We start from the raw sequence: 12,091 nt of genomic DNA, 5'->3' as shown, positions 1-12,091 counted from the left end.
CCTGCAGGGAAAGCAGCTCGGGTCTGGTCTCCCCTCTACCCCCAGCCATCTCCAGTGGGAGGACCCCAGAACACACCCAAACTAGGTCTAGATGTTTAGGCCAAATCTTTCCTAGAGGCCCACCTATACCCCTCCCTCTCCGAGAGAAGACCATTTTAGTTTGCTTGTACTCTCTCTGATTTTGCCAAACTAGCTACGTTCTTTGGTCACCTCTGCTCCTATCTCCTGTCTTAACTCTTGCTCTTAGACATGCTTCAGTTTAGTCTCTGGAGGTCCAGAGGCCTTGGGGTCTCAGGGGCATAAAGAGCAAGGGCTCCCAGGTACTCAAGGCCAAGACAGTGGGCCCATCAGGGGGGACAGTGGGACCCTTACCGTCCAAGTGATCTCCATGTTGTTCTTTCTGGTCCCTTCTCCCTTTACGTCAGCGGGATTGGACTCAGGGGCTAGAACCCAAGTGGATGCAAAGGTCAAGTCCAATTTGTGCCACCAGGGGCAGTGAGCAACCTCTCTCCCTCCCAGCCGACCAGCCCCATCTTTCCCCAGCATCTCTCTGCGCCCTCAGTCCCACAGGCAACCAAACTTGCTCTGCTGTTTTCTCAGGTGTATGATATGCTTCCCTAACTAAGACTTCACCCCCACTCTCCCCCCCCAAGGAGGGCTAATTTCTTTTGAATTTTAATCCCTCACCAGACAGCATTTATCATAAGGCTTCCCATACTTTGGATGGTCCCGACAGCCAATTCAATGTGGATTATCCCCTCCATGGATTATCCACTAAATCAATTTAATATCAGACTGGTTTATCCCTGGCATTTAACATTTTGGGGAAGCAGCTCCACTCTCAATGAGCTGGCATATTTTCAGAAATCTAAACATTACCCAAGCATGATAGGAAAAAGAAATCTGACATAACACCAGATTATATTTTTCTCCTGCCGATCTTTGCCATAGCACTTCCCTTTAAAGCAGATCATCAAGAATTATTAAGGATATTAATAATAATAATCACAGTTAGCATTCACTGTGCACTTAGCTACACACCAGGCATCAGGGTAGGTACCCAACCCGCATTTTCAGACAAAAGCCTCCCCACAGCCCCGTGATGGAGGCGGTGTTGTCATTATACCCTGTTTCACAGCTGAGAAAGTCCAACCTTGGAGAAGTTAGGTGACCCACCCACGTTCCATGGGCCAGGAACTGGGGGCCATCGGCCCTCAGGTACTCACGCGCCCCGCTGGTCCGGTAGCGCTCAGAGGGGAGGCTGGGATGGCTGCTGCCCACCTCGTTGATGGCAATGACCCGGAACTGGTAGTTGACATATGGGGACAACTGGAGGATGGCAGAGTTGACACTGCCTGGGAACTTGGAATGGTCATGCCAGACCCCTGGCTGGAACTGGTCCTCTTCAAACTGGACGACGTAGTCTGAGTGGGCAAGGAAGACAGTGCTGGTTGGGAGCTGAGTTGACAGAGTTCTGTGAGGTACTCCCTCGCAGTTGCCACTAGTCTTAACATTCTGCCTTGGGTAGACAAAGACCCAGGGACAATTCCTCCCGAGACACTGAGGGGACCCAAGGCCTCTGTGTGCTGTGTGAACAGCCCAGGGCACGCGCCAAGGGAGGCAGAAGCGGGACCAGAAACCAGGGCAAGGCCCCTGGCTGCTCCCAGAAACCAGGCCGCCATCCATCCCTCTTTCCTGGATTGGAGCGTGGGGCCCCTGGCTGACCTGTGATGGGGCTGTTGTTATCATCCCCTGGGATCCAGGTCAGCCTCACACTCCTCTCAGCCAGGTCAGTGAGCTCCAAGTCCCGGGGTCGGTCTGGCCGTCCTGGCAGCAGAGGAAGAAGACACCACACGGGACTCCCGAATTAGAGCCAGCCTGTCCTGCGCTGGCCCCAGCCCTGGACTCTGGCCTGTGATGGGCCCCTGAGGGGCTGAGGTCACCACCAGTGGAAAACAGCCCTGGCCTGCCTGGAAAGGTCAGCACAGGGACTACCCCCTTCCCTCAGGGGGCTGAGGAAGAACAAAGGGGAGACTTAAAATTTCAGCACCCCAAAAGAGCACCAAAGGATATAGGGTGTAGGGAGAACTGGGACCGACCCACCCCATTTCTGTGGGTATTCTTAGGGTGTGAGCATTTGGAAAATGATGCCCTTTTCATGAGACCCGTGCTTGCAACCTTTAGGGAAGCTGGCAAGGAAGTGTGGGATTTGGTCTCATTTTCTCGGGATAATTACCTTCTACTCTGTGTACCGAGGCTTTGAGGTTACAGGAGCTCAGGGGGTGTTTGGAGGGCTGAACAAGGCAGCTGGGTTAGGAGTGTGGGAGGGACAAAGGCTGAGGACCAGGCCAGGGAGGAAATAGGGACTTAATCCAGAGTTTCAGTGATGGAGAGGAGGACAGAAGAGCATCAGCAAGCGTCCAAACAGGACTGGGGGCTCCTGTCTCACTGGATTTCCTAAGCGCCATCTTGGCCTGGGGGTAAAGCTACCTCACTACTGACTGATGGGGTACATGTGATGTTTCCCCATCCTGGCTGCTTGAGCCAGTTATTTCTGAACTCTGGCTGGTAACTGGGAGGATCTGGAAGGTGGGTCACATGAACCCACATTCGTGTATGCATGCACACATGTGAATACAGATTGTGAACGGGTGTGCAGCAGCAGAGGTGGGGAGGCTGCAAACGAGATGGGCCTACAGGTAATTTGGAGCACGTGGGCTTTCCTGAGAAGTGTGTAGGGAGAGAGAAAGCGGGCAGGGAGAGAACAGGTTACCACAAGGAAGGGATGGGTGAGCAGCCAAGGACTTCCGAGGAAGCTGGGAGCAGGGCTGTGGCAGGGTTGGGAGGTAAGGGGCAGGACCTTTGAAAGGAATCAGACTTGGCAGCGAGTGGAGAGTGTGACCCACTTGCCTATACGTGGTACCTCCTGTCTGGTAGCACCTTCCTCCTCGGACTCCACCCTCCCAGCTACCTAGAGAGGGCTTTGGAAGGGGTCCTGTGATTAGTACAAATTACCTTTGGGCAGGGCAGCCAAACGGTTAGTTGGAGTGGCCTGATCAGCTGCAAAGGTAAGACGGGTTATTCAGGTTAGCACATTATCCAGGATTACAGGTGTTTTAGTAGGATGGGAATAGGTGGCTGAGGTTTGAATGGCTGCCCTGGGCTGAGGTGTTCTAGGCACACCCTCACCTTTGCTTCCATGGAGACACCCCTGTGCTTCCTCCATGGCTGACAGTGTGGAGGGGACTGAGTGCTTCCCATCCCAATGCCACTATGTGCCTGGGACCACCATCCTCAGCGACTGTGCATTGCCGCCACAGAGGGGACAGAGTGTACCAACAGTAATGGCAATAGGATGCCCAGAGAGAGGACAGAGGTGATGAGGGGACACCAGGGGATGTTCTTCCCTGGATGGGAAAGGCTATCTTCCCCTGGGGTTGGGATGGTTTAGTATTTACAGTCTAACTTGGACACAGGGCAAGAAAAGATGAAATCGGTTTGCTAAGTGCAGAGTGCCCTATAAAATCCCATTAAGGAAACAGGAGCAGGGTGGGAGGGGGAGGGAGGCTAGTAGAGGGTGTTGGCAGGACAGACTCAAAATTCAGTCTTGCTTCAATGATGAACTGTTTTAACTGACGTAGTGGTACAGAGGTAGCTGTAAAGTTGGTATGGATTATCACAAGAAGAATCCCTCGTCTACCTTCCCCCTCTAGTTCAGGCACCCATGAGTTGAGGATTTGGGTGAGTTAATGATTCTACTCAGGAGGCAAGGTGTCCAGCACAGCTTGTTCTGAAAGGAGCAGCTTCCTAACTCTTAGATCAAAGGGCAGGAGATCACCACCCCTGACCAGCTGGCTGACCACAGGACCTGTGTGGGGCTCACTGCTTCTCTGACCTCGGGAAGGGGTGGGATGGGAGGCGGTCAGAGCATGTATGAGCAGTGGCAGTTACCTAGCACGGTGAGGTAGGCCTTGGCCAGGTCCTGGTCCAGCTCAGTGCTGGCAACACATGTGTAACTGCCCTGGTCCCGCTCAGCCACACCAAAGATGGTCAGGGAGTCGTCTTCCTTCTTCATCCTGCAGGGGCACCAGGGAGTGGTTGGGAGGAGGGCGAGTGGGTAGACAGTGAGTGGTGCAGGGGAGCTCTGGGCACTACCTGCTTTCTCCCTGGAGTAGGGATGGTGAGTGAGAGGGAAGCATCACAGGCTAGGCAGGGTAGCCACAGCCCCTCGCAGGGGACATGAGGCTCCCTCCCAATGATTTGAGAGGGTCATGGTCTTCACCACTACCTGGAGCACTTAGGTGCTTGATGGAAGGGAAAAGGAAAGTGGGTGAAGCAGAAGTGGCCCTGATCACATTCAGACTCACATTCACTGTCCTCAGATTGCCTATTATCTATTCCTTGCTGCCTTTCTTATGCTGTGCTCTTCCCCCCCAAATCAGGGCACGGTTAGGTCCACCCCCCAAAAGGCAGGCTGGTAGCCCTCCTCCTCCCCTACTTCCAGCTCTCCCTTCAGCCCACACCAGTCTGTGCACCCAGGCTCAGGCCAGCTGTCCTGCGCTCCTCTGAACTGTCTCCTGAGGAGGGAGGTGGACACCACAGAGCAGGGTGGGCCGGGAAAGCTGGGAGTGCACAAAGCCTGTGCCTGCCTGCAGAGCACACCCTGGGAAAAGCCAGACGATTGTGGAAACAGTCATTCCCTATGGCCAACCTCAGGGCCCTGCACAACCACCCTCCGAGATGTGGGGGGACAACAAAGAGCCCCGTGGAGGGCTCTCCATCCCCCTCCATCACTGACTGCACATCAGAGATATCTGCCGGGACTTTTGGACACTCTCAATGCCTCCCCTCCCACCATGCCACTTAAATCTGGACATAGGAGGCCAGTGAGGTCTAGTAAAAGCACCCTAAGCGATGGGCTGAGGCACCCCACTAACACCCTGGTGGCAGGCGGTTGGGCCAGCCCTGCCCTCTGCTGGACACCAGGGGCACTGCGAGTAGGGCTGAGGATGGGGGTGCTCCCAGAGAAGAGGGAGGCAGCAGGGAGGCAAAGGGGTGAGGGGAGAGAAGGGAAGAGAGAAAAGAGTGAGAAAGAGGAGAGGGGGAGAACTGGTGAGAGAGGGGGAGGTACTGATGCTGCCACCCCCTCCGTGGCAGTTCCTGGGGGACACGATGCCACAGGTTCTCTGTCCCTGGGTTCCTCCGTGTGTCACCGAGAGCAAGGAGGAAGAAGATGGCCCGGACTCACACCAGGAAGAGAGAAGGAAGGAGCAGAGAAACCTGTTTCCTATGTAGAGAGGCTCATCATCCTTCAGCCAGGAGACCGTGAGCTTCAGGGAGGGGTCGTGCTTCACCCGACACTCCAGCTGCACCGTCGTGCCCCTTTTGGCCACCTGGTCCTCAGGCATCCGGTAGATCCTGGTGGGGTCTGTGCAGAAGCCAAGGGAGCTTGTCATCGGCAAGGCCTCTGCCCCCCACCCCGCGTGGCCACGCAGTGAAACACATGTGGCCTCAAGATTAGAGGGACCGCGGGAGGAGGCAGAAAGAACCTTCAGGTGTATGAATGGTGGTGGTGGGGCTAGTATGGGCCATTCCAAAGAGGAAACAATCCCCATGTCCTTTCTCTCTGGCTGGGGAATCTACGATGCACTTCCTGGGGGGGTAGCAGGGTGCTGGTAGGGGTCTCCAACTTCTCTTCATAGTCCCACGGGGACTGAGCTGAGCAGAACTCTGTGTTCCCGGCCCCCAGGCCAGCCAGAAGCCCTGTGAGGACACAGAAGCCCAGCGGGAGGGCCCCATGGGGGATCTGACGTGATGTGTGGTGTTTTCAAAGGGAATGGCGCATGGGAACCACTTGGAGGAGATGGCTTCCTTGCCTGCCCCACCCCGCCTCTACCTACCAACCTCTCCTTTACCTTTGACCTCCAGGCGGACCTGGTTCTCAGCTTTGCCCAGGATGTTGGTGGCGACACAGGTGTAGATGCCTTGGTCCTCTTTGCGGATCATCTTGATTTCCAGACTGCCATTCTCGTAGACGTGGTAGTTACCACCATCCAGGTTACTCCCCTGACCGTTCTTAAACCTCACAACAGAACAGCGGGACACACAGCACACTGAGAGAGCAGTGTGCAGCCCCGAGCCCCCGATGCTCTGCCTCCCACTGCTGGGCAGCCCTGGCAAGTCTCTGGCCCTTTCTAGGCCTCGGTTTTCTTCTCTGCATAGGGATGGGGCTGACGTCGATGATTGATCAGCTTTCTCCCAGCTTCCACCCTACAAGGTTCACTGGTCTCACTGAATACCTACTTTGGGCCAGGAGGGTAATGAGTGCTATAAACCAGAGGAATCCCCACCCCCCGGGGGTGAGACCTGGTCTGGAACTTACCATCGGAGTGTGGGGATGGGAGACCCAAAGAATGGGCAGTCCAGCCGTGTCCGGTTGTACAGGATCACCCTAATGAGCTGGTTCCGGGGTGACAGCATCCGGGGTGGCACGTCTACAATTTCCAGAGAATGGACCTTGGCTGGGGAGCTGGGGGGGTTAGCTCCTCCAGTTCCCCTCCCCCGGGTCTTCCATGTGCTCTGGCAGCACAGCAGCTTTCCAAGCACCCCTGTTCCTCACCCCCCACCACAACCTCCCTCCTTTTTTTTTTTTAAGATTTATTTATTTTTATTTATTTATGATAGAGAAAGAGAGAGAGAGAGAGAGAGAGAGAGAGAGGCAGAGACACAGGAGGAGGGAGAAGCAGGCTCCATGCCGGGAGCCCGACGCGGGACTCGATCCCGGGACTCCAGGATCGCGCCCTGGGCCAAAGGCAGGTGCTAAACTGCTGAGCCACCCAGGGATCCCCTGCAACCTCCCTCCTTTAAGAAACCTCCCAGGGTTGGGGAGGAGGGAGCTCATCTATCTGCCCTCAACCTACCTTCCACCCAATCCAGCTTTTGCAAAGGGTCTCCCAGATTATCCACTAGATTCCAAACCCTCACAGTTTGGGTTGGGTGGTGCCGCTAAATAACAGGAACCTGCCCCTTCACAACCCCAAGGTATCTCTGAGCTGCCCCTGCCCTCTCCTGGATCTAGAAGTGACACTAGTACTCAGAGGCCACCCTGAGGCCACCGAGAACACAGAGTTGGCGTGGATACGGGGAGGGGGTGAGACAGGCCCCCCCCCCTCATCTGGAGATAGGAGCCTCATATGGAATTAACAATCTGCACACCCAGATCTCAAGTCCTCCATCCTCCCCGGAAAATCCATCTTCAGTCTCCATGCTTCCTCCACCCCACTGCTCTCCTACCCCACCCAGCCTGGCTGACCTCTGGAGAAGAAAGTGGGCCCCACGACAGGAACAAGCCCCAGGGAGGCTCCACCAGGTGGAGGGGTGCACTCACCCAGCACGCTGACGAAGGCGTTGGCCAGTAGGTAGCCATGCTCGTTGGAGGTGTTGCACTGGTACACAGCTCTGCTGCTGATCTGGGTGTCCCGGAAGATGATGGTGTCCCCGGCCACCTCACGGTTTGGGTTGGGTGGTGCCGCTACAGACAGGAAAGATGCTCCTTGTGAGAAATGGGGCAGGATGGAGGGCACTTGGGGCTCTGGCCAGGACTCCCTAAGATGACTGGGTGCTGTGGAAGCAGCAGCCCGGGGTGGCTCCCAGAAGACCCAGCCTCCAGTTCCACTGCTCCTTAGCTTTGTGACTTTGGGTCCATTGTCAAACCTACTGGAGTCTGTTTCTCAGTCTGTTCAGTGGGACTGTGAATCCCTGCTGGACCTATGTAACACCTGGGCAGATGTGGCTGACAGCATAAGGTGTGGAAGCAGAAATGTGTTTGAATTCCAACCATATGATTTGTCAGCATCATTCAGCTCCTCTAAGTTCCAGCCTCCTGTGTGCAGAAAGGAGATGACACATCACCTCAGGTAAGGGGAAAACCTGAGATTTTAATGCATGTCTCAAGTCATTGGCAGAGGCCCGGAATGCACCCACTGATTATTGTTGCTGTTAATTATTTTAATCTATTGTGCATATACATAAATGTTTTGAAAAGGACAAAGAAATGTCAACTCGATGGAGTCTACCAACTTCCCATCCTCTGAACAGAGCATTGTGCAAACATTCAGAGTTCAACCAATAAGCCAATGCCTGTTGAAACCGAATGAGTCCTTAAATTTGCCAAAGCTACCCGATTGTCCCAAGAAATATATCCTAAACGGACAGAGGACCTTTCCCCCCGCAACTCTTCAAGTATGGCTGGCTTGGGGTGCAGAGAGCAGATGCTGGGGAGTGGCTGTGGGGTCTCAGTCCCACTCACATGTCTATCTGGAGCTGGGACAAATCAATAAATTCTAGGCCTCATTTCCCTTCTCTGTCAAGTAGGGGAGATTTACTCCCATCCTTCCTCACTCCGAGGAGCGTTATTAAAAGAATGACAATAAGCTATACAAATAAAGTTTTCTAGAAATGTAAATAACCCCCACTTCTTTCATCTTTCACTAGAAGGTGACTTTCCTCTCTAAAGTTTCTGGACTAAGCCAGGTGACTTGGCTTGGATCGTCGTGAACTCACCCAAGATCACCCAGACCTATGGCAGCAGTGGGCAAAAAACCAACCTGGGGTCTGGCCCCCGAGGCGCCATGCCACAGATACCACGTCTGAGCCCGGGACTGGGGAGTCAGCAAGAAGTAAGTGAAGATGAAGTCAGCATCCTTATCGCCCGTCCCCAAGTCCCCAATCAGCAAAAAAGGCACGAAGGAGTCCACACCAGCAACTTCAATGCCTCCTTCCTCTGGCAATTCTCAGAGACCAAACTTTCTTCTCAGCCACCCCCCCCCCCTTGACTGACAGGTGACCTTTCCAGGGCCACCACTTAGTTGCGGGTCCCAGGCTCTGCATTTATTCAATGGTGCCGTGAAGTTTGCTGCCTCAGTCTGCCTTGTTCTCAGAGTGCTGTCAGGACGGGGAGAACAGCAGAGGGCAGGCAATGTCCGGAGCTCTGCTTGTGCCCAGGGGAAGGACACTGGCTGGGAGGGAGCTTTGTGCTCAGTAGAGGGTGCAGTGTGCTGCATTCTTACAGAGACCCGCCAGGACATGTTAGAAAGTAAATGCAACTATACACGACACGATGGGAAAACCTGACCAAGAGCCCTGGCTGGAAGGGGCCCTGGAGGCACCTACTCCAGCCATTGGGTAGGACTCAGTTTCCCCAAATCTGGGCATACCCCTTAACTGCATCCATTCACCTTTGTTCTCGTGGGGAAGTTCTTCCTCATATCTGACCTGGCTCTCATTTTGTCCTCCACAGAGAGTGAGGCCTGGGTCACTAACGGTAGTGGGTTACTGGGCTCTGCTCTACCTTCCAAGCCCCATCACTACTCAGAGGCTGGCTCTCCGCAGATGCAGACCCAGTCTCCAGACCTTCAACTGGGCTGTGCGGTTGTTTAAGGCAGAATGCAAGATTCAAGAAAAACCCAAGGGAGTTTTATGCTCCCTAAATATGGGAACTTAACCACAGGTTTCCGTTCTCTCACACACAGATGAGGCAGTTTTCTTGCCTCTTGATGTCCAAAGATCTGAGATGCTCCAGAAGCAGGAGCCAAGGGGTTATTCTTGAACCTCATTCTGGTACACCTGGGGCTGGCCCACAGGGATGGGGATCTGGAGCCTCTGATAGGAGACACAGCAGAGCCAGGTGGGACCATGACTTGTTACTTACATTGCAGCGGTTCCCCATTTACCATCCACTGGACAGTGGGCTTGGGGTTCCCATTGGCTCGACACACCAGTCTCCCGTCCTCACCGGGAGCCAGGATAAGGTTCTTGGGTTCGTCCAGCCAGTAGGGAGCAGCTGGAAGGCAAGCAGAGTTAGATGGCGTGGGGCAGGCAGGAGACACCAGACCGGCTCCCACTAGGAAGGCAGGAGCCCCTGAGTGCCAGCTCCAAGGCCTCACCACCTGCCCAGGGCTCCTCCTCATGGGATGACTCAGCCCTGCCTGCCTGTGGCTGACGTGGCACCACATGCTGCCCGCTCTATTTTGAGTTCACAGAACAATAGTTTTAAACTAGGGCTGCTCGTTAGAATCCTCTGAAGAGCTTTTAACAATCATGGACACTGGGGCCTATCTTAGACCTACTAAATCAGAATTCTCAGGGGAGGCTTGGACAGAGGACGCTTTTAGAACCCCATGGGTATTCACGATGTACACTCAAGGGCTCCAGCCACGCAGGTGGTAAAGTGCGCCCGGGGTTGGCCTGTGTGGAATCTGTTGCTATTGCTGTGAGATCAGACCATTTAGAAAAGGCCTCATATTCATTCTTAGGCACTGGGCTTTGGGTAGAGCTGGCTATCCCTTCCAATTGTGAATATGTGGATATGTGGATTTTTTTCCCTGAGAAGTTCCTTTGGATCAGATTCTCAAACATCTTGACACCCCCAAAACGGTTCAGAACCCCTGGTTTGGCAGCCCAGGTGGCTCAGCGGTTTAGCGCCGCCTTCAGCCCAGGGCCTGATCCTGGAGACCCGGGATCGGGTCCCACATCGGGCTCCCTGCATGGAGCCTGCTTCTCCCTCTGCCTGTGTCTCTGCCTCTCTCTCTCTCTCTCTGTGTCTCTCATGAATAAATAAATAAAATCTTTTTTTAAGATTTATTTATTTATTCATTCAGAGAGAGTGAGAGAGAGGCAGAGGGAGAAGCAGGCTCCACGCAGGAAGCCCGATGCGGGACTCGATCCCGGGTCTCCAGGATCACACCCCGGGCTGCAGGCGGCGCCAAACCGCTGCGTCACCGGGGCTGCCCAAATAAATAAAATCTTAAAAAAAATAAAAAAAGAACTCCTGGTTTGAGTGTAGTACTGAAACCAAAGTCATAAAATTAACAGAGCGTGTGTTTCAAAAGTTCTTGCACCATTGGTATTAGACCTTATCTGTCCCAATCATCCTGTCAGCCCCAGGCTGAGAAGTGACTGGTGTACCCCACCACCTGTGGCTGGGACACGTAAAGGCACGTGCTCTACTGCCTGCAACAGCTCAGATGGGAGCTTTGGAAGGGAGTGAGGTGATTTTTTAAAAAATAATTTGTGCCATGATAACCTCCCATTTTAAAGAAAGAACCATGCACAAGTACACAGCACAGGGCTAAGACGACACACCGTGAACTGGAATGCAAAATGAAAGAAAGGCATGGTGTGAAATACGAATGGCCCATTGGGGTAAATTCACCTGCGGAGGGAGCCCCAGGCACAGCAAAAAATTGGGGGATAGTCAGGATGGATCTCCTGCCCCTCATACCCAGCGAGCATGTGTGCGCGCACGCTCACACACACACACACACACACACACACACACACACACACACGGCAGGGGGGTGATGCTATCCCTGGCAGATCACTATTGCCACTAACCAGTGTGTTATTGGGTCTCCCGTACTCACCCTGCCCCCCCCCCCCACATCCCCCTGCAGAGTGAAAGGTGGTTGTGGTGTGTAGGGTTGGCAAAATCATCATAATGAGAAATACACACAACGTACCCTTTACTCTCACCGAGATCGTGTGCCGGATACTGCCCATCTTGTTGGAGGCCAGGCAGAAATACTCCCCAGAGTCTTCCTCGGAGACGTTGGTGATACGCAGAGCCTTGTTAAAGTTCTCAAACTTGGCCTTGTCAGATGGGAGGTCCCCACCTTTCTTGTACCATGCGATGTCTGGCGTGGGGCTGGGAGGGGGGCCAAGTGGGAAATGGGGACATATCACCAGCTGCGACCCTGCTGTTCTTCTACAGAGCTGGAGGCACCCAGGTGTCCTTGAAGTGTACTTGGGGCCCAGAAGGATGCATGCCCTCTGACAGCAGATCTTTCTTGTACAGAGGGGATGCTAGGCCACACAGCACTGAGGGACTAATGCAAAGTCACCCGGGGTTCTAGCACATGCCAGACACCTACCCACCTCCTTTCCTTGTTACCCATAAAAGAGACAGCCAGAATGGGAGGGAAATGATGATGTTTTGCAGAGGCCTTGCTAGGGCCTGTTTCTGACTCTGCCCCCCAAACTGTGGCAAGGAGCGAACATGTGCAAATTCCTACTCCCCTCCTCCTGGAGAGTG

General features: G+C 54.1%; 1 protein-coding gene across 44 annotated transcripts in view; it reads right to left on the bottom strand.

The window, feature by feature from the left end:
* The window catches only part of NFASC (neurofascin), a 181,330-nt gene that overhangs the window by 38,785 nt on the left and 130,454 nt on the right, over nt 1-12,091 (bottom strand). For 28 of the 44 annotated variants that reach the window (XR_012001763.1, XR_012001764.1, XR_012001765.1 and 25 more), the window contains 11 exons: nt 11,520-11,704; nt 9,710-9,841; nt 7,388-7,531; nt 6,383-6,494; nt 5,916-6,082; nt 5,281-5,428; nt 3,952-4,076; nt 3,016-3,060; nt 1,726-1,827; nt 1,227-1,424; nt 373-443 (listed from right to left, as the gene is read on the bottom strand). Coding sequence is in view for 37 of the 44 variants with exons in the window: in XM_072759380.1 (XP_072615481.1) it covers nt 373-443; nt 1,227-1,424; nt 1,726-1,827; nt 3,016-3,060; nt 3,952-4,076; nt 5,281-5,428; nt 5,916-6,082; nt 6,383-6,494; nt 7,388-7,531; nt 9,710-9,841; nt 11,520-11,704 (1,429 nt within the window). In the remaining 7 variants the exon portion in view is untranslated. The remainder of the gene's footprint in view (nt 1-372; nt 444-1,226; nt 1,425-1,725; nt 1,828-3,015; nt 3,061-3,951; nt 4,077-5,280; nt 5,429-5,915; nt 6,083-6,382; nt 6,495-7,387; nt 7,532-9,709; nt 9,842-11,519; nt 11,705-12,091) is intronic. The other 16 variants (XM_072759382.1, XM_072759384.1, XM_072759401.1 and 13 more) reach the window with 1 other exon arrangement.

Source organism: Vulpes vulpes, chromosome 5, assembly GCF_048418805.1.
Source record: "Vulpes vulpes isolate BD-2025 chromosome 5, VulVul3, whole genome shotgun sequence".
Classification (NCBI taxonomy): Eukaryota; Metazoa; Chordata; class Mammalia; order Carnivora; family Canidae; genus Vulpes; species Vulpes vulpes.
This window is presented reverse-complemented; position numbering and strand designations above follow the sequence as displayed.